Below are 27,642 nucleotides of genomic sequence, written 5' to 3' on the forward strand. Positions count from 1 at the left end.
ATCTTGCCCTCCACAGTGGGTTCAACAACAGCATCCCCTGCAGCTGCAAAATCCCTGAGATGAAAAAAAAATCATCCTCATCATCAAATAACATACAAGAAAAAAATCTTTTTAATTTCCAAAACATAAATGAGGTTCTTTACTTCACGCATCTGTTTTAAAAAGTTGTCTCTGGGTCTGACCACACACACGCACACACTTCTACTTGTTTTCGGAGAAGGGTTGCCTGCCTCCAATCTCCCTGAAAATTTAAAGTGACCAGAAGACGTGGATCTTCACACGTTGTTTACTGATGTTCACTTTTAACCGCCAGCCATCATCTCCACTTACTAAGCACTTATTATTCACATGGTACTGTACTTTTTTACCTGCATGGTTTCAATCAACCCCTTAAGGGTGATTAAATGCATAGCACATATGCCTTCTGCTATCTTATAAGCAGGACGCTAAGCCTGAGCCCCCACAAGTCCCCAGGCTGGAAAGCAAATGGCAGAGACAGGACTTTACCCAACACTACCACCCAGTGATATGGTGGTATGTCCTGTTTCCCACCCCATCCCATGGGAAAAGAACCAGAGCTGTTTAATCTTAGTTCCTGCACAAGTTTACCTAGTATACAGCTACATAAAGTCCCAGAATTCGTGATCCCTGCATTTAAGGCATCCGTGGCTCTCTCTGTACCCTAGTTGTGACTAAAGCAGCAGCAAACTGCAGCTAAAATTCAAAAATTTTTACAACTGGTAAAACCCAATCCCTTAAAGTTACAGATCTCTATGCTGGGAAAGGAAATTCAAGCCTGCCTAATTCAGCTTCCAAAATAATACTTGAATGCCTTTTGCAGCAACTGTGCCAAGTGCTCGCCCATCCCACATGTAAGTACCTCCTGTGACATGGAACACCCATCCTCTGGGCAACTTAATTAACTAATTCCACTAGAAAGCGTTTTTCTCAAAAGAAGTCCCTGCAAGCTTCCAAAAAAACCCTCAAAGCAAGTCTCCTTAGTAACTTACACTTGACCGCAGCTTTGAGTCACCAATGCACCAAGCTGAACTTTTTGCTGCCACGAAATTCCCAGTGATGTCGCATGTGGTTGATTCCCAGTGTGCCAGCTGTCACTCCACCCCTTTCTAGCCCACTCAAGGAAGCCTACGACAACGTGAGTGACACTGAGTTTCACAAGAATAATTTTGAACCTGCTCTCCTTTTCTAAAGGAAGGGATTATTCTTAATGGTCACTCTTCACAGCCAGCAGTGACACTGTAAGGCACTCAGACAGAAAAGGTTAAGAGGGTGAGTTGAGGTTCTTTCCATGTGACCGGGTTCAAGCGATAGCCCCCAGGGGTATTGTCACCCTTCCCAGGTTACCTACTTCCTCAGTACCTCTGTGGGTATTCCCCTAGCCCAGAACCTCTGCTATCAATGGTATCACTATGAATTGATCAGTGGTCCCTTTTCCTCTTCATGTGCAAAGGCATTCATGGCACAGATGAATATTCCTTCCTTGCTGAATATTCCTTCCATCATCTGCAAGAAAATCACCGTATGAGAGATGCTCTTTGTTTTGTTGTGTCTATTGGCTCTAGAAGCCCATCAAGGCTGCCACACCACCAGGAGGCGTCGCTGGCTAAGCAGGGGGCAGGGGTGACCTCCTCTCCACTCCCGTGGCCCAGATGGACCAACAGCAAGTGGCAGCACTAAGAAGACCGCACAGGGCCCTGTGCTGCCGGCACAGCGCTCCCCACAAGATCACACTTCCTCCAGGGCTTTGATGAGCCTCCTGGGGCACATCAACACAAGATAAATGAGACTTTCTAAAAAACCACCTAAAAACACGGGTGCCTCAGCCTGCTGGGTCTACCGATGTATCACAGTTTGGGAAGGGCCGTCTTGGATGTTTTCCTCCCAGAGCTCCAGGCGCCGATGTCCACACATTCAGGTACGTGCTCCTGATCATGACCCAAGGGTGTCCCCTTCTTGAGGACAGGGTCACGGCTGCCACCTCAGTGCCTCTTTGGGGGTGGCTAACAGATACTGCTGAGTCACTTGGCCTGGTACAGCCGGAAAAGGGCAATAAAGGGTGATGGTGGACCGGCAGGAGGTGAGCCAACCAGAAAGGAGGGGGCTATTTTCTGGAAAGCTCTCACGCCATGTTATGGTCTGCTGAGCACTTGGACTTGGAGGAGGTACCATGATGGGCCCAGCACTTTTCTTCTCCTGTACATTTCCTGTGGGTTTCTTCCCAGAAGGATTTGGCCCACGGGTGCCAGCCAGGTAGGAGGCATAGCCAGCTGGAGTCCAGGCCACCAGGGCGGAGTCCCCCCCACAGCCTCGGGACTTCATCCATTGCCACAGAGCTTTGCCACCTGCCAGAGCAGGTTTCCGACTCCAGCGTGATCACGGCTGATCACAGCGACCGCAAGCCAGCCACAGGCTTCTGTCTTTGCGTGCGGCGGTTTGTTGGGAAAGTTAAGGACTCTGGGGCTGTGCTTCAGATGAAGTCAGACTGAAATGGACAAGAATCCTCATACTCTGGACTCTTTCCTGAGGGAAGTTCAAGGGAATGGCCCAAAGGGAGTGTGTGGGGTGGGGGGACTCTTGAGGCGGGAAATCGCCCCCCCCCATAAGCCAGGGGAGTCAGGCATAGCTGCTGCCACCCAGGTCCCACCTACACACCTGCCCCTTTTATGTGGGGATGTGATGTAGGGCAGGCCCCCCTCCAGCAGCTGTTTGGACGAAGAACAAGTTGACTTACAAGCACAGATGCACTGTTGGGGCTCAGTCCTGGGTCTCCACGGCGTGCCCATGGCTACCTTAGGCACTGGGCTCAGGGATCAAAAAACCAGACCCTTGCAACCCAGTCTGGAGATCAGTCCTTAGGAATGATTGCTCTCAGTGTTATTTACACTATTTGGTAAAATTGTTTATGTATTTTAGAAATATCAAAATAACTTCAATGACTGACAATAAGGAAAATTTTATAAATTGTGCTCCATTTACTCGGGAGACAATTCTTCAAAGCTCAACAACTGTGGTCATAAAGACTTTTTGTAAGTGAAGTTCCCGTTGTGGCTCAGTGGGTTAAGAATCCAACTAATATCCATGAGGATGCAGGTTCGATCCCTGGCCTAATTCAGTGGATTAAGGGTCAGCATTGCCTCAAGCTGCAGTGTAGGTAGTAGACGCAGATTGGATCTGGCATTGCTGTGGCTGTGGTGTAGGCCAGCAGCTGTGGCTCTGATCCAACCCCTAGCCTGGGAACTTCCACATGCCACAGGTGAAGCCCTAAAAAGACAAAAAAAACCCACAAGATTTTGTAAGAGACTTAGAGAACATTTAGGCAAATAACTAATGGAAAAACAGGACATAACATTGCGTTTACAGTAAGTAAGGTCAAGAAGGGGCTTTAGGAAGCACAAGAAAGTATATCCGAGTGTGCTCTGAAGAGCCTAGAATCTTCTTTTCATCTTTTGTGGTGGACTCTACTCCCCCTTCCTCCCGTCCAGGCCGCCCTCTCTCTCCCACTAGGGGCCTAGTGGAGTGAGGGAACGGGATAGGACTTTTTTTTCCTCTTTTCATTCGATCACATATTCACTCTTCACTCAATTGCACTTTGACCTTGGGGGGTATCTTCTGGTCCCTAAGCCTGTTTTCATGCCTACAAATTAGAGATACCCCCTGCTGTACTGCAGACAATGTATTCACAGCCACGCATAAATCAAGATGCAGAACTAAGTGGTGGTTCCAGGAGTTCCTGTGGTGGTGCAGCATAAATGAATCCGACTAGGAACCATGAGGTTGTGGGTTCAATCCCTGGCCTTGCTCAGTGGGTTAAGGATCCAGCATTGCTGTGGCTGTGGTGTAGGTCGGCAGCTGTAGCTCCAATTAGACCCCTAGCCTGGGAACCACTATGTGCCTTGGGTGAGACCCTTAAAAAAAAAAAAAAAAAAAAAAAAGAAGGGTTGATTCCAGGCTCCAGTGCCCAGTAAGAAGCTGCACTGATCTGTGCCTCTCCCTTGGGCTCTGAGCCACGGGGCTCCCTGGGTACCTGGACCCAGAGGTAGGTACAGAGCTTTGCAGAATCAGCACCCCTCATGATGTATTAGCATTTGTTTCTGTCTTGGCTGTGCGCTCAGCCTGACCCAGGGCACCTCTTCCTTCCTCTCAAGTGGGTGAGAGAAGAGGCTCCCCCACAATCCTCACCACACCTAGAACACACACCTGCTCTCCCTAGTCACCCAGAGCCTGCCATCTCCCCCAGGACACCCACACTGCACAAAGACCACTTCCTCCTCATGCTCTGTGCCCCCTCCCTCTGCCCAGACCCTGCAGGGCTCCTCCTCACCTTCCTCCAGGACCACTCCCCCAATTATCCTACAGCACTGAGGTTTTCCAGAAGGCGCCCCGTGGTTCTGTCACCACACTCAGCACCCTTCTCGTACTCTGTCCATTCTCTGTGTTTCCCTTGTTCTCCCAGCCCCGGTCCCCACCACTACCCTGTCAGCCACGGAGACCACATATGTTTCTCCAGTGTCGCCCAACCCTCTGCCTAGCACTATAGCATTTACATAAATGAGCAAGTAAACATTACATTTACAATGAAAATAAATTAGAGACTTGGTCCTTATCCTTAGAGAGCTTTAAAAATGATGGGGTAAAAAAAATAAATATGGTATGATTCCACTCATAGGAGGTTCCTAGAGCAGTTAGATTCTATGCAGACAGAAAGCAGAATGGTGGGTGCCAGGGTTTGTGGGGAAGGGGAGAAGAGGAGTTAGTGTCTATGGGATGATGAAAAAGTTCTGGAGATGGAAGGTGCTGATGTTGCAATGTGAATGCCACTGAACTGTACACTGAGTGGTTCAAATGGTAAATTTTATGTTATATACAATTTGCCGCTATTTAAAGATGTTTAGTAGTTGTGGAAAAAGTCATAAACATACCAAACTGGAAAATTATGAGACAACAAGTGAATAAAGGACAAAATGTGGAGCAAAAAGCAACACACACATGGCTTGATTCAGCCCCCCAAAGAAAGAAGCCCAGTTCTGAAGGCTGTTTCTGCGGCTTTGCACTGAGCAGCACATGCCCAGAAGGGAAGTGAGTTATTTTTAAATCTTCCATCTATAAAGTAATTTAATCATGGTAATATACATTGTAGAAACTTAGAAACTAGAAAAAAGAGAGATAGTGAGGAAAAGGCATGTTGGCATATTTTCATCTGAAATTTTTAAAACATTTTTTATCTGTAATCATGCTGAATGCATTTTTTTTTTTTTTTTTTTTGTCTTTTGAAGGCTGCAACCGAGGCATATGGAGGTTTCCAGGCTAGGGGTCTAATCGGTGCTGTTGCCGCCGGCCTACACCACAGCCGCAGCAACACCAGATCCAAGCCTCATCTGTAGCCTACACCACGGCAACACCAGATCCTTAACCCAACTCACTGAGTGAGTCCGGGGATCGAAACTGCAACTTCTCAGTTGCTAGTCAGATTCCTTTCCACTGAGCCATGACGGGAACTCCAACAATTCATAATTTTAATGCTTGAAATTGTATTGAGTGGATTATCATAGTTTACTTAAATGACCCTTTATTTCTGAACATTTTATCTTTTTTTTTTTTTTTTTTTTTTTTTTTTTTTTGCTATTTCTTTGGGCCACTTCCATGGCATATGGAGGTTCCCAGGCTAGGGGTCTAATTAGAGCTGTAGCCACCGGCCTACACCAGAGCCACAGCAATGCTGGATCCGAGCCGCGTCTGCAACCTACACCACAGCTCACGGCAACCCTGGATCTGTTAACCCACTGAGCAAGGGCAGGGACTAAACCCGCAACCTCATGGTTCCTAGTCGGATTCGTTAACCACTGCGCCACAACGGGAACTCCTATTTCTGAACATTTTAAATTGCAACCTTTAACATCTCTGGTCATACCCTATTGTGCCAAGTCCAAGACTATATCCACTGGAGAAATTTTCCAGATTGGAATTACTGAGCATAGGGGTATAAATATTTTTATAGCTTTTTAAAATTATTATTATTTTTTTTTTAAGGGTCGCACCTGTGGCATACAGAGCTTCCCTGGCTAGGGGTCGAATCAGAGCTACAGCTGCCGGCCTACACCACAGCCACAGCAACACCAGATCTGAGCCTCGTCTGCGAACTACACCACAGCTCATGGCAACACCGGATCCTTAACCCACTGAGCGAGGACAGGGATAGAACCCGCAACCTCATATCTCCTATTTGAATTCGTTTCCACTGAGCCACAACAGGAACTCCTATTTTTATAGCTTTTAATACTTAGTATCATGCTTTCCAGGCCACCGGCAAGTACCAGTTCTATACCACTTTCAACCACAATAGGTATAACCTTTTATTTTTTCCCCTGCTGGGTTATAGGTGGGAAATACTTTTTCAGTGTTCATATGACTTTGTATTTAGAAATTTGCCACCTTTTTAAGGCTTTATGTTTTGAGAAAAATTTAAAGTTCACCGCAAAATGGAAAAGGAGGTACAGGGATTTCCCATTATTCCCTGCCCCCACCCATGCATGGCCTCTCCCCTTATCAACATACCCCACCAAAGTCCGACATTTATTACAACTAATGGACATATGTCGACACATCGTTATCATCCAAAATCCGTAGTTTACAATAGGGTTCCATCTTCAAATTGTACATTCTATAGGTTTGGACAAATGGATAATGGCATGTATCTACCACTATAATGCAGAATAGGTTCACTGCCCTAAAAATCCTCCTAACTCTTCCCCAGCCTCAACAACCATTGGTCTATTTGTTTGGGGGTTTTTTGTTTTGTTTTGTTTTGTTTCGTTTTTTGCTTTTTAGGGCCAACCTGCTGCATGTGGATGGAAGTTCCCAGGATAGGGGTCCAATCAGAGCTACAGCTGCGGGCCTACACAGCAGCCACAGCAATACAGGATCCGAGCTGCATCTGAGACCTATACCACAGCTCACACCAATGCCGGATCCTCAACCTACTGAGTGAGGCCAGGAATCGAACCCAAATCCTCATGGATCCTAGTCAGGTTCTTTACCACTGAGTCACGACGGGAACTCCACCATTGGTCTTTTTACTGTCTCTACATTCTGCCTTTTCCAGAGTGACATATAGTTGTAACCTTCTCATACTGGCTTCTTTACTAAGTAATATGCATTTAAGTTTCCTCCATATCTTTCCATGGCTTGATAGTGCATTTCTTTTTAGCTCTCGATACTATCCATTGTCTAGATGTACATGCCTCATTTATCCATTCACTTACTGCAGGACATTTTGGTTGCTTCCAATTTGGCTATTATGAATCAAGGTGCTGTAAACATTCCTGTACAGTCTTTCATGTGGACTTGAGTTTTCACTTTTGGTGGGTAAATACAAGAAGAATTTATAAGGAGATTGCTGGATCATATGCTAAGAGTAGGTTTCATTTTGGAAGAAACTGGCAAACTGTTTCCTGAAGTGGCTATACCATTTTGCATTCCCACCAGCAATGAATGAGAGTTCCTATTGCTCCACATCCTCATCAACATTTGATATTGTCAGTGTTTGGGATTTTGGTCCTTCTAATAGGTGTTTAGTGAAATCTCATTGTTGTTTTAATTTGCATTTCCCTAGTGACATATGCTGTGAAGCATCTTATGCTTATTCACAATTCATATATTCTTTTGTATGGTGTCCATTAAGCGCGTGGCCTTTATTTTAATCAGATTGTTTGTTTTCTCATTGCTGAGTTTTAAGAGTTCTTTGTTAATTTGGGTAACAGTCCTTTATCAGATGTACCTTTTGCAAATATTTCTTCCTGTCTGTGGTTTGCCTTGTCACTCTCTTAACATTGTCTTAGAAGAGCTGACGTTTTTAATTTTAAAGAAGTCCATCGTATTGGTTATTTCTTTACTGGATCTGCCTTGGAAGAAAGCAACTTTTTAAAACTCTCTATTTCCCAAGTGGGATGGCTTTCCTTGTAGTGCACTGACCTTCCTGCTGTGCATAAACCTAAAGCATAGAGTTTGTGCCGGAAACACTGCTGGAATTCAAAACCCTAGAGAGGCTACCTGGTTCAGTCCATCATGTGCCTGGGGGCACATTAGGGCAGTATGATCAGAAGCAGTAAGCTAAGTACTAAGGGGGAAAGAAGAAGAGAGGCTTCACTGAGATCATTGGGCACAGACTCCCTCCCCAGGCCAAGGGCAGATGGACAACCCAGAATCTTCAAGCAGTGCAGTAGTTTTCCAAAATGAGAAAGAAGCAAGTGCTGGAAGAGGCAAAAGAATAAATAAGGCAGGATGGGGAGGAGTTAAGGCATTAGCAGAGGAAAGAAAAGGGTCCTGGGACCAAGGGGCACAGAACAGGTGTAGCACCCTCCCCTCCCCAAGGGGACTCTGCCTTTGGAGAGGGTTGGTTATGGTGGGGGCTTTCCCCACTGCGGCAGGGTCTTGTTAAAAGTGAAACTGTGATTTTTTTCCCAAGGGTTCTGAAGGGGTTTGCCCTGGGAAGGAAGATGTTCCACTTGGGGGTCCACACTGGCTTTAAACACAGTCCTCTAGCTTTCAGCTACTGAGCCCTGCTGCAGTGGGCCACATCTCATGCTACGTCCCAGCCTGGGCCAGGGTGTGAAGGAGCCCCAGTGTGTCTCAGCTCCAGTGAGCCAGACAGCACTAGACCCCAGCTGCTTCCTCACCATGGAGGGTAATAAAGCTCCCATCTGCTGAGTGCTTCAAAGTCACCATGCTATGCTGGGGAGCTGTGTGTTTCCTAACAGCCCAAGAAGGTAGATGTTAGTGACCCATTTAATAGGTGAGGAGACTGAGGGTCAGAGAGGCTCTCTGGCAGGATTGAAATCACACAGCATTTAATGAAACGAAGCAGTAGGATTTGCATTCCCCCACCCACCCACCCCGGTGGCCTGACTCCTGTGCCTTACCCACCTCCCACACGTGCCAGAAAGAGCCCAGCTGTGCCTTAAGACATTGAGGGGCAGCAAGCCTGGGAGTCTGGAGAAAAACTTTGGAGAAGCCTGTGGAATCTGAAAAAAGTCTGAGTTATTGGGTTACTTGAGAATAAAGTTGGTCCTTTCAAATCAGTTCAGTCCAGTAACATCGAGTGGATCAGGCAAGAAGTGAGATGGGAGGGGAGGTGATCGGAGCTCTTGGGGCAAACAAAATGCTCAGTATTTAAGATGAAGGCTGGAGACGGCAGACCTGGGCTGCTGAGTGACCCTAGGCAAGTGACCCTGGCTATTCTGTTCCCCAGTTTTATTGAGACATAATTGACATGAAATACGTTATGAGTTTAAAGTGTACAACATAACGGTTTGGTATATGCATATTGTGAAATGATTACCACAGCAAGTCTAGTTAATATCCCCCATCTCATTTTTTTCTTGTGATAAGAACTTTTAAGATCTGGAGTTCCCACTGTGGCACAACAGGCTTGGTGGGGTCTTGGAAGGCTGGCTTGCAAGTTCCATCCCCAGCCCAGCACAGTGCATGAAGGATCTGGCATTGCCACAGCTGTGGCTTGAAATCTCATCCCTGGCCCGGAACTCTGTGTGCCTCGAGGTGGTTAAAAAAGAAAAAAAAAAAAAAAAAGACCTTTTAAGATCTACTTTCTTAACAACTTTCAAGCATACAACACAATGTCATTAACGACATACACCATCATATATATTACATGCCCTGACTTATTTATCTTAGAATTGGGCGTTTATACCTTTCGACTTCCTTCACTCACTTACACCACTCCCCTGCCTCTGGCCACCACTACTCTCTCTTTTTTTTTTTTTGTCTTTTTGCCTTTTCTTGAGCCACTCCTGCAGCATATGTAGGTTCCCAGGCCTACACCAGAGCCACAGCAACACGGGATCCAAGCCACGTCTGCAACCTACACAACAGCTCACGGCAACGCCGGATTCTCAACACACTGAGCAAGACCAGGGATTGAACCCGCAACCTCATGCATCCTAGTCAGATTCGTCAACCACTGCGCCACGACGGGAACTCTACTACTCTTTTCTCTGTTTCTTTGAGCACAGTTTTTTAGATTCCACAGATAAGTGAGATCATATAGCATTTATCCTTTCTCTGTCTGGCTTATTGCACTTTAGTTAATGCCCTTGAGATCCATATTGTTGCAAATGGCAAGAGTTCCTTGTTTTCTGTGGCTGAATAGTATTCCATTGCCTACATACACCACATTTTCTTTATCCATCCATTCATCTATGGACACTTAAGTTGTTTCCATATCTTAGCTATTGTGAAAAATGCTGCAATGAACATGGGGTTGTCTCTTCCAGATAGTGATTTCGTTTCCTTCAGAGAAACTCTCAGAAGTGGAATTGCTAGATCAGATGGTAGTTCTATTTTTAATTCTTGGAGGAACCATCATACTGTTTTTCTATAGTAGCTGTACCAATTTACATTCCCACCAATGGTACTCAAGGGCTCCCTTTTCTCCACACACCCTCAGCAACTCTTGTTTTATCCTATCTTTTTGATAATAGCCATTCTAACAGATGTGGGTGATATCTCATTATGGTTTTGATTTGCATTTCCCTAATAATAGTAATGCTGATCATCTTCTCATGTACATATTAGCCATTTGTGTATCTTCTTTGGAAAGGTACCCATTCAGTTCCTCTGCCTATTTCTTAATAGGATTGTTCAATTTTTTTGCTCTTGAGTTGTACGAGTTCTTTATTTTTTACTTATTTTTTTATTTTTGTCTTTTTGCTTTTTCTAGGGCCGCTCCTGCTGCACATGGAGGTTCCCAGGCTAGGGGTCTAATCGAAGCTATAGCTGCCGGCCTACGCCAGAGCCACAGAAACTCAGGATCCGAGCCACATCTGCAACCTACACCACAGCTCACGGCAACCTCATCGTTCCTAGTCGATTCGTCAACACTGAGCCACGACAGGAACTCCCTCTACATTTTTTGTCTATTGACTCCTTATCAGAGATATGATTTCCCTGGATATTTTTATTTTATTTTATTTTATTTATTTATTGCTTTTTAGGGCCACACCTGTGGCATATGGAAGTTCCCTGGTTCCCTGGCTAGGGGTCAAATTAGAGCTACCCCTGCTGGCCTACGCCACAGCCACAGCAATGCCAGATCCAAGCCAAGTCTGTGACCTACACCACAGCTCAAGGCAACACCAGATCTTTAACCCACTGAGTAAGGCCAGGGATCGAACCTGTGTCATCATGGTTACTAGTTGGGGTCATTACCGCTGAGCCACAATGGGCACTCCTGCCTAAAGTTATATTAAAAACAACCATCAATCGAAAATTCAATGGACTCCAAAAGCATAAATACAAGCCACATTCTCAGACCATAGAACAAGAAAATTAAAGCAAATGGGGATCAACCTATTTACTTAAAAAAAGGGTAACTTTTATTAGTTCCGGTCTTAGTGCAGTGGTTAACGAATCTGACTCGGAACCACGAGGTTATGGGTTCGATCCCTGGCCTTGCTCAGTGGGTTAAGGATCCGGCGTTGCCGTGAGCTGTGGTGTAGGTTGCAGATGCGGCTCGGATCCTGCGTTGCTGTGGCTCTGGCATAGGCCGGCGCTACAGCTCCGATTAGACCTCTAGCCTGGGATCTCCATATGCCATGAGAGTGGACCTAAGAAAAGGCAAAAAAGGACAAAAAAAAAAAAAAAGAAAGAATCTAACTGCAGTGGCTCTGGCTCCTGCAGAGTCTCAGGTTCAGCCCCCAGCCCAGCACAGAGGGTTAAAGAATCTACTGCCTAATGTTGAACCTCAGATTCAGTCCCTGGCCTGGAAATTCCATATGCCACAGTTGTGGCCATAAAATTAAAAAAATAAAACAAACAAAAAATTATAGTTGAAATTACATACCATTAGATACCACCATATCATAATGAAAAAGTAGACATAACCTAAATGTCCAATTAAATGGGCAAAATATAACAAAATATTATGCAGATGTCAAGTGAGACTCGTGAAGAACATATTATAAGAGAAATGCATGTGAAATTTATAAAAGCAACCTGGAAACCTGAATAGGAAATAATGGTGACAATGAAAAATTAAATGCATAAGTATAGGATTCAAGACAAAAAAAATACTATAAATGCACCAAAATGTTAAGAGATATTATAGTTCCATATTGGCTCTATGAGAGATTATGTTTTCTTTTCTATTTCCCAAATTTTTTAACCTGAAAAACAGGTAGGGAGTTCCCATTGTGGCTCGGTGTGTTAAAAACCAACTGGTATCCACGAAGATGCGGGTTGGATCCCTGGCCTCGCTCAGTGGGTTAAGGATCCAGCGTTTTGGTTAGCTGTGGGCTAGGTCGCAGACGTGACTCCCACCCTGCCTTGCTGTGGCTGTGGCTCCAATTCAACCCCTAGCCTGGGAACTTCCATATGCCAGCAGGTATGGCCCTAAAAACAAACAAACAAACAAACAAAAGCAAAACTTCTTTAGGTTAAGTAATTTTTGTTTAATTTTTATTTTATATTGGCGTATAGTTGAGTTACAATATTGTGTTAGTTTGAGGTGTGCAGCAAAATGATTCAGCAAACGTATACATGTAATTCTTTTTGATTATTTTTCCATATAGGTTATTACAGACTATGGAGATGTGTTCCCCGTGCTATTTTTAGGTAAATATTGATTGTACACATCTGAGGCAGAGAGGAATTTAGGCATTTTCTAAAGTCACAAATTCAGGTGCGGGGCAGCAGTGGGGGAGGGGGCCGAGGCATTCACTGCGGTCCACACCACCCCCGCCCCCTACCCCCACTGCTGTGTTTAATCAGCCCAGGCCTCGTGTGAACAACCAGAAATGGTGATTCACATCATCCCAGAAGAAACTGCCTAGGCCTACTTACTTGCTAGTGGCTGACAGCAGGGCAGACACGTTTTGACCAAGGGGCTCTGGTTCTGAGCACCCCAGGGTCAGTGAAGGGCTGGGCCTTCCGGGAAAACTAAAACCAAGAGCAGAATGAAATCGGTGAATGGGAAAAGGGAACTTCAGAGAAGTCCTATCGCCTGGAACCTCCCACCTCAGTCCCAGGCTTTCCCTTCTCCCAGACCCGCCGGTCCGAGGCCAAACCTCTGCCGGGACCTTTCTCTACACAGCGACCTCCGCGGAGACCAGGGGCGGGCCGCTGCATCTGCACCCAGGACCTCCCAAGACCCCCGACCCCCGTGCACTTCCTGCTTGGTGCTCGTCTCCCCCTTCCCCCTGGGCCCAGGGCCCCCTCTAGGGGCTGCAGGTCTGGATGAGCGAGCGGAGGACCCCGCCTGCCTGCCCTCCGCTCCCGGGGCCCATCAGACTGAGACCGGGTTAGCTCCGGGCCCAGGATCTCCAGTCCCATCCCTTTTCATTTTCCTTTGAGGGAAGAAAAGTTGGGAGAACGCACAGCCTGGCCCAAAGAAGAGAGGTTCTCAAACTGGGGACTGGTACCCACCATGAAAGGGTTGACATTCTATTTCTACCGAAGATGCATTGCACAGAGGGCTTAGGACAAATTGGTAGAGATTGAGGAACTGGGGGAGGTTAGGGGTCTAACTGAGACATCTCCTGGCCCTTTCTGGGACCTGAAATTTCATCTTTAACCAGTCTTTTGGTCCCCTGTCAAATGCAAATCCTGCCCTCCATTCTCCTCCACTCCATCCCCCTACATCCTTGGTCGCCAAAGAAAAGAGGAGTTCTAGGGGCCTGGAATAGGACTCTGGGGAGTCGCGAGTCGGGATGGGGATCCTGAGAAAGCCGAGGCCCAAAGCCACAGCCAGGGAAGAGCTAGGTGGAGTCGTTGAAGAGCGCAGGTGGACGGCTGGCTGAGAGGGAAGGAGCACCAGCTTCAGTTTTGCATGCCGGCTGGGCGAGGGCGCGGACTGAATTCAGAATTGCTTCCTACCCACCCCACCCCCTGGCCCCAAAGAGGCCAAAGCTAGAACAACATTGCCCCCTGCTGTTGGATTCGATTTAAGTCTCAGTCCCCACCTACCTCCGGAGTTACTTCCAGTAAGATAAGCACCCTTCTTGGGCCTCCGATTTTCTTTCCCTGTGAAGTAAATGTGTTGGACTGGATCTTCTCTGAGCTCACTTCCAGGTCCGGATCCCTCTTTTTTCCCCAACCAGGCCCAACCATCTCTCCTTCCTTCACCCCACCCCACCCCACCCCAAATGGTCCTGCACACCCACCATGGGTTCCCAGTTTCTGCCCCTGTGTTGCGCGCTGAGCTCTCACATAGGTAGCTGCATAAATCCAGGACTTGCCCCTCGTTTGGAGCTACTGTTTTTTTAGGGTGAAGAGTGGGAAATGTGCTGACTGCCTGTGATCGGGGCTGGCTGTACCCAGAAAATTCCTGTGAGAAATGGTGGGCTCGAATTCAGGCTTTGGATCCACCGGCATGGTATTTTAGACCTCTTCCAAGTCTGGCCCAGAGAACTGTACAGATCGAGTGACTGCGAGGGAAGGGAGCTCGTGAACGGGGTCCCACCTCGTTTCCAGCATCATCTCTGCCTCAACAGCCCTGCTGGGTGCTGTCTTCCCCAGACACACGGAGCGGCTTCTGGCCATCCTGTCTTTGCCACGCTGTCTGGCTATCTGCCTTCAGCCAGGCTCCCCATCCAACAGCCTGGCTCCCACCACTCCTGCGTCTTCGCCTCCAGAAAGACTGAGTCTAGGCACAGCCGGCTCTAGTCGCCCTGGTCGCCCCACCCCCCTCCCGCCCCCACCCAACCCCCACTGGCTGGCAGGAGGCTGGTCTCCTCTGCGCCTGTCCGTGGCTGCACCCACCACATCCTGGCACCCTCATTGCGGTATCACGTGTTCCCTTGTCTGTCCGCGTTGCTGAGCAGGCATCCGTGCCCAGGACGGCAGCAGACCAAGAAGCTTGACAGCAGCTGCAAACCCTAGTGACACCCCCCTCCCCCTGTAGCTCCTCTCCACTGCACAACCACGTTTGTGGGGAGGTGGGGGGCGTCTCTACGGTCCAAGTAAAATGATTGGGGACTGGGACGGGACGGGGCGGGGCGGGGGTGAGATCCTCTTTCATGCCTCTGGCTCTAAGCATATCAGACATATTCCTGAAGGGCAGTTTATCCCAGTGTCTGGGGTGTGGAGGAAGCAGCTCATTTCTTCTGGTTTAACTGAGAAGGTGCAAACCATCTTGAGAAATCCTCCAACCCTTTTCATTCCGCCTCCATCAAAGGAGGGGGAGGAGCGGCAGAAGGAGTTAGAGGATTTGTTCTAGAGAAAGGATGGGAAAAGCCTTTGGCTTCCCTCATCTTCTTTTCTTTCCATCCCTAGCTTGGCCTTTTCTCCCTTCCTCTGTCCAGGTGCACACCTCCCTCCTCCTCCTCTTCCCAGAGGAAAACACTGCTATAAAGTGGGTACCGTCTACCGGGGGTTGGAGGCTTTGAGGCCCGCCCTCGGGTTCTGGTGGTTAGCTGTGGAAACAGTCACTCTCTGCTCTTGCGATGTTTCCATTGTTGCTGTCCTCAGCTTCCACAGCTCACCCCAGCAGGTAACCAAAGAGAACAATTCAGATCCCCTCGGAAAGTTGGGGGGGGGAGGGGAGGGAGGGTGGGGAATGCGGGTCTGCCCACTGGCCAAGTCATAGTTTGTAAAATGTGAGCTGAAAAGCATTATGGGCCAATTGAGATTACTTCATATATGCTCCATCAGCACCCAAATAAAAGAATTAAGTACCTGTGTCAAAAGAAAAATTTCCACTGACTTTTCAAAGTTTCTATTTTGCATAAACTGTTTCCAAGACAAGACAACAAATTGTCTCACCAAAAAAGAAGAAAGAGGGGGAGGCAGAAGAGGGGGAGGGGAAAGAGAGGAGACTTTTGATAGTTTATTTTGCTTCCCCAATTTTTTTTGGCAGAGCCTTAACTATGAATACTGTTGGATCAGGACAATCTGTGAATGGACAGAGCCGAAGCCTCCTTTGGTTTTTGAAATTAGTAATGAATAACTAATTGGAAAGAAATCAAGTTCTTTAAGCACCAACAAAATTTGTACTTTAAATGATGCGAGTTCTGGAAGGCTGGGACAGCCCCTGGTGTGTGGAAGTTAAACATTGTTGACACTAAAATAAGGGAAAGAGGAGTTCCCACTGTGGCGAGCAGGGGATTAAAGATCTGGTGTTGTCATCAAAGTAGCTCAGGTTGCTACAGTGGCGCAAGTTTGATCCATGATTTGAGAACTTCCACATGCTGCAGGCGCAATCAAAAAGCAAAACAGAACCAAAAAAAAAAAAAAAAAAAAAAAGGAAAGAAAGCAAGTAGGTGCTTTTCAGAAAAGGCTGAATGGCCAATATCTGACAAAATGTACAATCCCAACCTTGTTTAGGGAGATGCAGGTTTAAACAGGAATAAGATACCAACTCACACCTATTTAATCCGCAGAACTGAAAAGACTGGCAAAGCCCAGAATTATAAAGCATGTGGGTATAAATGGAACCACATTCACAGCCGGTGTGGGTATAAGCAGGTACCCTTGCTTTGGAGAAAAAATTGCCAACAGCTGTGGGGGTAAAAGAAACAGATGCTTCAGGTTATCCTTCCCCTCAAGGTCAACATCCTCCTTAGGTCTTTCCTCGTCCAGGTTGACACCCTAGGAGAAAATCTTGTACTCAAAGGACTTTAGGGAATTTATGTACGTGGATGTCCTCTGTAGTGTCATTTACAATGACAAAAACTAGAAACAGCCAAAAGGTCCATCAACAAAAGACTAGAGAAATAAACAGTGGCATTGTCATCAAATCTTATTTCTTTTGTATCCCTCCCGTCCACCAAGTATGAAAGACTATGTAATCCACTTATTCATTTTAAAAAATTTTGTAGTTTCCTTGTGGCACAGCAGGTTAAGAATCTGGTCCTGTCACTGCAACAGCTTGTGTCACCACTGTGGCACTGGTTTTATCCCTGGCCCAGAAACTTCTGTATGCCATGGGCAAAACCAAAAAAAAAAAAAAAAAAAAAAAAAAAGGCTTTAAATTTTGTTTTCATCAGAACTTTTTAGCTAAAGGTTTACCTCAATTGATTCATGAAAAATAAAAATATTGCCAACTAGGAGTTCCCCTTGTGGCTCAGTGGTTAATGAATCTGACTAGGAACCATGAGGTTGCGGGTTCGATCCCTGCCCTTGCTCAGTGGGTTAAGGATCTGGCATTGCTGTGAGCTGTGGTGTAAGTCAAAGACGTAGACGTGGCCTAGATCTGGCGTTGCTGTGGCTATGGGGTAGGCCAGCAGCTACAGCTCTGATTAGACCCCTAGCCTGGGAACCTCCATATGCAGTGGGAGCGGCCCTAGAAAAAGGCAAAAAAAGGCAAAAAGGAAAAAAAAAATTGCCAACTAATCTCATTGGCAAAGGCTTCAGTGTCAAACCAATTAGCAAATCAGGCTTACTTTCTGTTAAAAAAAAAAAAAAAAAAAAAAAAAGCCTGAATCCTTTTGCAATCCTAACAAACATGTTAATATGCATCCCTTAATTACAGTCTCACTTCTGAATGCCAGCTCAATACCAGAGAGAGGGGTAGAGTGGTAAGGCCCAGGTGAGGCCATGAGAAGCTCTTCTCATGCATTTCTCCCAGATGCCCTCTTTGCCAGCATCTCATGGACATTTCTCAGGAGAAACGCATGGTTTTGAAAATTTCTAAATGAATGGACATTGAAAAATTTGGGGGTATTTCCTTTTTTTTTTTTTTTTTTTTTTTTTTTTGTCGTTTTAGGGCCGAACCCTCAGCATATGGAGGTTCCCAGGCCATGGGTCAAATCAGAGCTACAACTGCTAGCCTATGCCACAGCCACAGCAACGAGGGATCCGAGCTGAATCTGTGAACTACACCATAACTCACTGCAATGCCAGATCCTTAACCCATTGAGCGAGGTTAGGGTTTCTGCTGAGCCATGATGGGAACTCCGCTGCCATTTTGTTCTAGAGCAGGAAAAGAGCACTTATGAAAGGAGAAGGAAATTCAGTGTGAAGACTAGACAAAGGCATTTGTTCTTGGGCAGATCTGGACCAATGGGGTTTGAGGATTGGGAAAAAAAAAAACTCGTAACATGATGTGTATCCTTAAGGACAATCTCCACGTCCCCCCAAAGGTATCAAGACTCTGGTTTGAGAACTACAGAACTGTGGTATATTCACCAGATTATTATTATATTATACTAGGTAGATTATTATTATACAACATTTAAGAAAAATGAACTAAATTTATGTCTCAGCATAACTCAGACATATAATATTTCTCTGTATTGAAGTATTCTCAAAAATAATATATATAGCTAATACGTGTATACCATATATGGTGAAGGTATTAAAATAGAGAGGGGCAAATCAAAAGTAACAGGATAGAAAAAGATATTATTCAAACAGAAAACATAAAAAAGCCAGAGTGGCTATATGAATATCAAACTAGACTTCAAAATAAGGTATTACTGGAGTTCTCTGATGGCTTACCAGTTAAGGATCCAGCACTGTCACTGCTGTTGCACAGGTTCCATCCCTGGCCTGGGAATTTTCACATGCTACAGGTGCAGCCAAAAGAAAAAAAAAACCCTCAAGACAAGGTATCAATATTTTATAATAACTCATATGGGAACAAAATCTGAAAAAGAATAGATATGTGTATATGTAAAACTGAATCACTTTTCTGTACACATGAAACTAATACAACATTATAAATCAACTACACTTCAATCAAATCTTCTAGAAATAAAAAAATAAAATAATAACTACCTTTCTACATTATAAAAAAAAAAAACAAAACAAAAGTATCACCAGAGATAGAGATATTTTGTGATGATAAAAAGGTCAATCAATCAAGAAGACCAAACAATCCTAAACGTTTGTACACCTAATAACAAAGCTTTAGAATACACAAGGCAAAAAATGGACAAAGTTAAAGGGAGAAAGGGAAAAATCCAGGATTGTGGTTGGAACATAACATCCTTCTTTAATAATTGATAAACAAAAACCCAAATTTTGCTTCTAGGGGAGGAGGCAGGGTGTTTGGACATGGTACAGTTGTATCTGTCACCTTCATCTGAAGCAAATACGACCAAATGCTAGCAGTTATTAGATCTTTGGTTTTTTTCCCCCAGGGCCACACCCAAAGGATATGGAAGTTCCCAGGCTAGGGGTCAAATTGGAACCACAGCAGCTGGCCTACACCACAACTTACAGCAACGCCGGATCCTTAATCCACGGAGCAGGGGCCCTGGGATTGAACCCGAGTCCTCATGGATACTAGTCAGGTTCTCTTCCACTGAGAGAGCCACAGCAGGAACTCCCTAACACTTGTAGTTCTGAAGGATGTTTTCTGAGGAGCATATGGGTGTTTTATATTATTTACTCTATTTTTCTATGTTCAAATGCTTTTATAACATTTTTTTAAAAGCAGTGACTAGAAGAAACATTTAAGTGACTAAACAATAAATGAAGTTCAGACATCAACATCACCACATCCAACATCACTCCCACTCCTTCCCCCACCCACCCTAGCCTCCCTCCTTACCTGTGAGTCTTCTCATCTTACCCCCGGTTACTGAGAAACACGTGGGCGTGGGTGTCCTTATGTGAGCCAGGCACTGATCACAGGCGTAATTACAATCTCTTCCTGCCTCAGGCCTGCAGTCCCAAATTTGAGTGCCCTTGCATAATTCCCTTAGCACCCAAACCTGCACCAGCCATGTCTCCATAAAGGCTTTCCACCTTCTCAAGCCCCATCTCGAAGTTCCTACACCACCTCAATTATTGCCAATATTTTCTTCCCTCTCCTTAAATATGAGCCTTCCTTGAAGGTTCAGTATCATCTCCTGCTTCTCTCTTCCACTCTACCTCTCTTAGCAATCAGACCCTCTCCCAACTTACTCCTCCCTTGCAGCCACTGCTTCCCCAGCTCTGGCCCCTCCCTTGAACTCAAATCCTGGCTCTTCAGTTGCATTCAAGAGGCGCCTGTTTGAATGTTCTTGACCTTAAAGATCTGTAGCAAGGTGACCCAACTCAACTTTATAGCAAGCTCGTATCTGTGCCAAGAAGGGAGAATGACATAGCATCAACTCGAGTTGTCATCAGACGTGTGGGTTTTTCCCAACACAGATCAGCTTCTTACTCTCGTCGCCCCATCTGAGCTGTGATTAAGGCTCCCCCAAACATGTTTCAAACATTATTCTAGATTCTCTGGCATCCTGGGATGCCTTCCTCTCTTTGCTCTTAAAGTCTTGTGGTTCATCTTGATCTATGCAGAGATGGACATATTTTTATTTATCCTATTTGGCATTCTGGGAACACTTTTTTTTTTTCCTCATGGAAATATTTAACTGAATTTTTTTTTTTTTTTTTTTTTTTTTTGCTTTTTAGAGCCACACCCTTGGCATATGGAGGTTCCCAGGCTAGGGGTCTAATTGGAGCTACAGCTGCTGCCAGCCTACACCAGAGCCACAGCAGCGCCAGATCTGAGCCACGTCTCCATCTTTGACCTACACCACAGCTCACGGCAATGCCAGATCCTTAACCCTCTGAGCGAGGCCAGGGATCGAACCCGCAACCTCATGGTTCCTACTCAGATTTCTTTCTGCTGCACCATGACGGGAATTCCTCCTCTTGGAATTTTAGTAGCCTTTGACTTTCTAGGCCCATAGTCATAACCAATCCATGTTCTGATAGCTCTGGGTTCCTATCCAGTGGTGACACAGGGAATCAGGTAGCTCCAGTGTCTGGTCTGCCCTTCCATCACTGTAGGGGAGCAGCCCCATATGAGCCATGGCCATGGAGAGGCACACAGATTTCTCCCGGTGTTTCTCCAAGAGAAATCCTGAACCAAGCCCCTGTTTCAAGCAGAAAGCCTGGCTCCAGCCTCTCTCCATAAATGAAACACCTTGGGACTCTGTTAGCTGAAGGAGTCAAAGCCTCGGTGCCTCTGCTCCAAAAAAGGATGCTCAAGATACAAACCCAAGAACAGCCCCAAAATCTGGCCCCTGGTTTCATCCCTGGTTCCCCATCTACATCCAGAATGATATTCACCTTACTTTTTTTTTTTTTTTTGTCTTTTCTAGGGCCACACTCTCAGCATATGGAGGTTCCCAGGCTAGGGGTCTAATCAGAGCTATATTCGCTGGCCTACACCACAGCCACAGCAAGGCCAGATCCAAGCCATGTCTGCAACCTACACCACAGCTCACGGCAACCTCAACCCACTGAGCAAGGTCAGGGATGGAACATGCAACCTCATGATTCCTAGTTGGATTCGTTAACCACTGAGCCACGACGAGAACTCCCTCACCTTACTTTTGAATGCACTTCTCTTCTCCCCTTCTTCTTTGTCCTTCTTTTACGTTCAACCACACCATGATTACATATGAAAAAAATGGTATCAGCACCATCTTGATCAGAAGTCAAATGCCCCATTCTAACCAACTTCTCTCCAAATTTCTTACTTTATCTACAAACCAGCCACTTTGTAAAGCCTTTCCTGATCACTCTTACCTTAAGTGAACTATTTCTACCTCCTCTGGTCCGCTCCACTCTGCTTTTGCTTGCATTTAGCTTTTATCAAACAAGGTTCTTGAAGACCAGGTGCATGCCATGGCCTGTTAGGCACCACAATATAAAAATGAACAAGACAAGTTCAGCTGCCATCCTGAAACCTTCCACCTCATAGTGGGGGCCCTCCTCTCATTTCTTCAGGGTCTTCCCACTTTGAATTCTACAGTTGGTACACCTCACACTCTTGCTGCTTGATTCTAGAGACACGTCATCCTTAAAAATAAGGAGCTTGGGAGTTCCCGCTGGGGCTCAGCAGTTGTGAACCCAATTAGTATCTATGAGAATGCGGGGTCAATCCCTGGCCTCACTCATCCGGCATTGCCATGAACTGTGGTGTAGGTTCAAGACATAGCTTGGATCCTGCTGTGTGGTGGCTGTGGAATAGGCCAGCTGCTGCAGCTCCAATTCGACCCCTAGCCTGGGAACTTCCATGTGCCTCAGGTCTAGCCCTAAAAAGCCAAAAAAAAAAAAAAAAAAAAAACCCCAAAAAATGAAATAAAAATAAGGAGCTTAGAGTTCCCTGGTGGCCTAGCAGGTTAAGGTTCTGGTGTTGTCACTGCTGTGGCTCTGGTCACTACCGTGACTCGGGTTTGATCCCTGACCCTGGAACTTCTGAGTGCTTCAGGCAAAAAAAGAACAAAAAAGAAAAAAATTTAATAAGAAGCTTATTTGACAGCGTGCTGCTGTTCCCATTTCTTCATGCTGCTCCATGTGAATGCCACAGTGTAGCAGAGTGTGGGAGCTTACCTGGCAGAACTATGCACACCTGTCCAGACAGCAAAGAGCATCCCCAGAACTTGCACAACTGCATCTGTTCTCCTGTCTGCTGCAGGGCGGATGTCGTTGTGGTTACATTGAAAATCCACCAGTTCTGTGAAAAATATCATTGGGGTCACAAAGCCTCCTTGGTGGGTTTGACATGTTGTCTTGACATCCCCTCAACCCTCTGCCATGCTCTGCACAAAGGGGCTACCACCCCCATGGCTGACACTTTTCTTAGCTGCAAGGCTGGAAGACCTCCAAGCCAGCTGCAGCTCACTTCCAGGAGATGGGGATAGGATGATTCTCTTTTCAAGCATTGCACCCCAGAATCTGACCATCATTGTTCTTAGGGACCTGGTTCCCAAGATCCAAATGTCTGCAGGTTGACTCTGGTTCTTCTTCCATGGGCCGGGTGACATTCATGGATGGTCATCCTCCTCACCACCCTCCTGATTGCATCCTTTGGTCAGAAGGGCCATTTAGGAGTTCCCGCTGTGGTACAATGGGATTGGTGGTGTCTCTGGAGCATTGGGACGAAGACTCGATCCCTGGCCCAGCACAGTGGGTTAAGGATCCTGAGTTGATGCAGCTCAGATCTGATCCCTGGTCCAGGAATGCCATATGTTGCCAGGTGGCCAAAGATAAATAAATAAATAAATATTTAAATAAATAAAATAAAGAAGGGCCATTTAACACTCTTCTTGCAGTGGGAACAGAAACAAAACAAAATGGGAAGCAATCCAACATGAGGATTGCCTTCTCGGTGACCTATCTGGGGTTGGCTCTTTCCTTGTCACCCCCATTTATGTGAGTTAAGGCATAGCGCTATGTCTACACAGCCAGACACAGATACACACACACATACACACACATATCGATATGCCAGGGCATCATTACAACGGGTTTTCCTTCCCCAGCCTCCCTCATCTTCCATTTGGAAATGTTGCATGTACACGTGCTGAATCCACAATGATAAAGATGGATCGTATTGACTACAGCCTTATGGAAATTGCAAAAATTCAGATACTGCTTAAATGACTATTAATAGGAAAACTCAGTTATGAAACGCCCACAAAAAATGCCCCCCTTTAGAAGTACGGAGCAGCTCTACATGTGCTGACATGAAAAGCTTTCTCTCTTCCATCATTAGATAAGAAAGGCAAGTTTCAAAAAAAACATGTGCATAGTACAATCACGTGTCTAAAGTGATGTATTAACACCTAGATTAAATCTGAGAGACACACTTAATTGTAACACACTTAACTGGTTTTCTCTAGAGAATGGAAGACGGTGAGAATTGAGACAGGGAAATTTCCCCCATTCTCTTTTTTGTATTGTCTGAAGTGCTTCAGAATACATAGCTTATGTAACTTAAAACATACTTTAAAAAACATTTCTAGGAGTTCCCTGGTGGCCTAGGAGTTAAAGGATCTGGCATTGTCACTACTGTGGCTTGGGTCACAGCAATGGCAAAGGTTCAATCCCTGGTCTGGAAATTTCTACATGCCATGGTGTAGCCATTAAAAAATTAAAATAAAAAAATTCTACATATAAAATGTTAAATGGCCCATGTTAAATTAAAGTAAGCAACTTGGACACTTTGGGTGGGGTAGGGTGGGACAGGGCATTGAAATCAAAGTGAAAAAAAAAAAAACAAAACCAAAAACCCAAAGCCCATCCAACACTGAAGTTTGGATCCCACAAGGGTGGTGCTGTTCTGCATACAGAGCTCAGCCCAAGCTGTGTTGTGACATGTGGCATCTGGGGGGTGTCTGGGACACAGTCCTTGTGGGGCAGAACTGGGGCAGGCACGTGGAGCAGATAATGCCAGGTGGTGTGTCTCTAGAATCAAGTCCCAGCAGCGTGAGGTGTGCCCACTGTGGGATTCAAAGCGGGAAGACCCAGAAGAAATGAGAGAAGGGCACCCACTATGGGGGGGAAGGTTTCAGGATGGTGTCAGACAACAAGGAAGGGGTCACATGTGTGCCAGGGTAGGACCGGGAGAACTGTGTCCACCCAAGCTAGGGATACAGAGGAACAAGGTCAAAGGCCCACAGTGAAGGAACTGGTCCTGGGGCTCAAACAGAACAGACGGTACAACAAAAGCAAGAGGAGCCCAGAGTTTGGATCATCTCAAACGCTGTCGTGGGTAAATGGGAAAGACCAGGGCAGGGAACTGGGCAGAAGCTGGGAGGAACCAGCACCCAAAGGCTCTGAAACAAGCCAGGGTTGAGCTTCCAAGCAGTCCTGAAGGTCATGAGTGGCTGAGGGAGTGAACCCATCAGATCCCCTTTAGGAGAGTAATGTTCACAGCAGGGTGGCTAGGGGGTTGGCCAGGAGAGGGACAGATGTAGAGGCTGCTGCAGTGGCCTCAGGATGGAAGGAGGTTGTGTGAAGGGGTTCAGCTGCTGGGGAACAGCCTGAAGGGTGTGGGCAGCAGAAAACTGCAAGCTAGGTGTAAGGCTTGAGTGGCTGCTGCCTGGTGGAAGTCGCCCTTCTGTAGAAGGGAGAAGGTCCTCCCTCCGTGAGGACCCCAGACTTCCCTGCCCCAGTCCCCCAGAAGTGGGCGAGTCACTAACTCTTCTTCTCAGCCCTCAGGGCCGGGTTTGTAGACCCAAGGTCCCAAAGGTGTCCGCGCTAGGGCCAATTCGGGTGAGGGCAAAGGAAAGGGACACTTCTCTCTCCTTTCCTGCTCACTCTCCCTCACTTCTTTCAGTCTCTCATCTCTGTCCTCCATCTCTGTCACACCCATAGGAGAGCTATTCCGAAGGGCATTTCCAAGCCCTTTTCCTGGTCCTCAAACCCACAATCCTCCACCGTCCCCAGCTTCCCGGCAAGGCTGCTTCGACGGTGCCCATTCACCGACCCCAGCCCCCTCTCTGGGCTGAAAGGTGACAACGACGAATAGGAGGGCGACTCTCATATCAGCAAGGCTTGAGGTGACATCACATCCTCCGAACGAGAAACCGAGAAACCGGGCTCGGTGGCCGGCCGAAGGGCGCAACTTCCCCCGTCGACGTCCTACTAGCTCTTGCGCGCCTCCAGGCTTCGAGCTTCCAGCGGAGCCGCGCCGCGGGGAGCGCGCCATGGCCTCGCTGGTGACCGCTCTGCTCCTGCCGCTGGTCCTGCAGCTCCGTGAGTTTGCGACCCTCGATGGGGGCAGGGGAGGGGCTGGTGGGGGGCGCAGGGCTCCAGGCTCAGCCTCGCTGCTTGCTCCCCCGCCCACCCCACCTCCCCCCCGCAGATCCCGCCAAGGTCCTCGGGTCCAGCTTGTTCCGGACGTCGCCGGAGATGGTGCAGGCTAGCCTGGGAGAGACTGTGAAGCTCCGCTGCGAGGTGATGCACTCCAACACACTGACAAGCTGTTCCTGGCTCTACCAGAAGCCGGGGGCTGCCTCCAAGCCCATCTTCCTCATGTACCTCTCCAAAACCCGGAATAAGACAGCCGAGGGGCTGGACACCCGTTACATCTCTGGTTACAAGGCCAATGACAACTTCTACCTCATCCTGCACCGCTTCCGCGAGGAGGACCAAGGCTACTATTTCTGCTCGTTCCTGAGCAACTCGGTTTTGTATTTCAGCAACTTCATGTCCGTCTTCTTGCCAGGTCCGGGAGCTGCCTACAGGCACGGCACCTCTCTATGTGGGGTTAGGGGCTTACGTCTGAGTCCGTTTTTCACTCGAACGCCCGGCTTTCCAGCTTCTTAGCGCCCCTGGGGGCAACGAAGATATTGTTCCCATTTCACAGACGAGGAAATTGAAGCTAGGGTGAAGCTGGGTAGGAACCGAAGATGGCTTTTTAGGTCCTCGTGATCTGGGCTCGAGTTCGGGTGCTTGTGTGATCCTGGACAAGTTATTTAAATTTTCTAAGTCTCCCTTTGCTTGTCAGTAAAATGCAGGTATCACCCCAAGCCCACGAGTTTCTGGTGGGGCCTTGGAGAAAGGCTGGGCGGAGGGGAGCGGGCTCCTGCGTTCGCGTCTGAGGCGCCGGGTGCGCTTCGCAGAGCAGGTCTCACCCCACCTTCCCCGCCCTGAGCGTAGAGCTCGCGCGGGCGGCGGTCTACGGCTTTTTCCCTGGAAAATCTGGAAGAGGCGCCGGCTGGGCAAAGGCGCGCGCAGCGGTAGGAAGGGTTCGCGCGCACCGCCTCAATCCTGCCTCCAACCACTGTTGCTCCCGCAGCAAAGCCCACCAAGACGCCGACTACGCCACCACCCAAGCGGACTCCCACCAAAGCGTCGCACGCCGTGTCTGTGGCCCCAGAGGTGTGCCGGCCTTCGGGCAACGCAGGTGAGGCGGGCGCGGGAATAGCCCTAGCCAGGGGCTACCCTGATCCTGGCGGAACAGCCCAGGGCAGCCCAAGCGGTGGGGAAAGCGAGAGCGGGAGAAGGACGTGCCTGCGCGGGCGGGGTGGGGTGGGGGATCCGGGCCCGCTCCTCAGTGTTGGCTTCTGTGTCGTCAGTAGACCCGAGGAAGCTGGACTTCGCCTGTGATCTGTACATCTGGGCGCCCCTGGTTGGGACCTCCGGCATCCTTCTCCTGTCACTGGTCATCACCATCATCTGCCACCGCCGTGAGTCCTAGGGAATCCGTGGCGGGGAGGGTCTGCCCGACTCCCGCTCTTTGCGCGGTTTGTTCAGGACCGCCCTTATGGGGAGTTGGGCTTGGGATTTCTGGGACTCTGAGCTGCACTGCAGGGCAGGACCTGGCCTTTTTTTTTTTTTTTCTTCCTCCTCAGAGAACGCGGGAAAACCTTTTCGCGCTGCTCCTTCCACTCTCCTCTAGGCTTTTAGAAAGACAGAGAGCCCTAGTCCAGGAGCGACAGCTGCGGGGGTGGGGTGTTCCATGGGCAAAACCCGCATCTAGCGCACAGGTCTGGGCTTATTACCAACATTCGGGCCCGGGGACGGGGGAAGGAAAGAGAGGGTCGTTGTGGGACCAGTGCCCAGGAGAGCTGGGTCAAAATCAAGACAGGCAGTGGTTTATCATTCCTCCCTTTCCGGAGAGCCCCATCCTCACCCCGCTTTGGATTCCACACGGTGTCTGTACTAAGCCACTGCTCACTCACATCTTTATTTGTAAAGTTTTTAAAATTGATGCGAAAATTTAAATCATTTTGCTGTGCACCTGAAACTGACATAGTAGTGTACATTGACTGTACTTCATTTTTCTTATTTATTTATTTAGTCTTTTTAAGGCTGCACCCTCACATATGAAGGTTCCCAGGCTAGGGGTCGAATGGGAGATGTAGCTGCCGGCCTACACCACAGCCACCACAATGCTGGATCCTTAACTCACTAAGGCAGGCCAGGGATGGAACCTGCATC

The 27,642-nt window shown here is 47.3% G+C and overlaps 1 protein-coding gene across 7 annotated transcripts in view; it reads left to right on the forward strand.

Moving 5' to 3' along the window:
* The window catches only part of CD8A (CD8a molecule), a 30,541-nt gene continuing 4,611 nt past the window's right edge, over positions 1,713 to 27,642 (forward strand). For 2 of the 7 annotated variants that reach the window (XR_002342155.1, XR_002342156.1), the window contains exons 1-4: positions 20,382 to 25,452; positions 25,562 to 25,943; positions 26,498 to 26,605; positions 26,778 to 26,888. Coding sequence is in view for 5 of the 7 variants with exons in the window: in XM_005662394.3 (XP_005662451.1) it covers positions 25,404 to 25,452; positions 25,562 to 25,924; positions 26,498 to 26,605; positions 26,778 to 26,888 (631 nt within the window). In the remaining 2 variants the exon portion in view is untranslated. 7 annotated transcript variants of the gene reach the window in all.

Source organism: Sus scrofa, chromosome 3 (assembly GCF_000003025.6).
Source record: "Sus scrofa isolate TJ Tabasco breed Duroc chromosome 3, Sscrofa11.1, whole genome shotgun sequence".
Classification (NCBI taxonomy): domain Eukaryota; kingdom Metazoa; phylum Chordata; class Mammalia; order Artiodactyla; family Suidae; genus Sus; species Sus scrofa.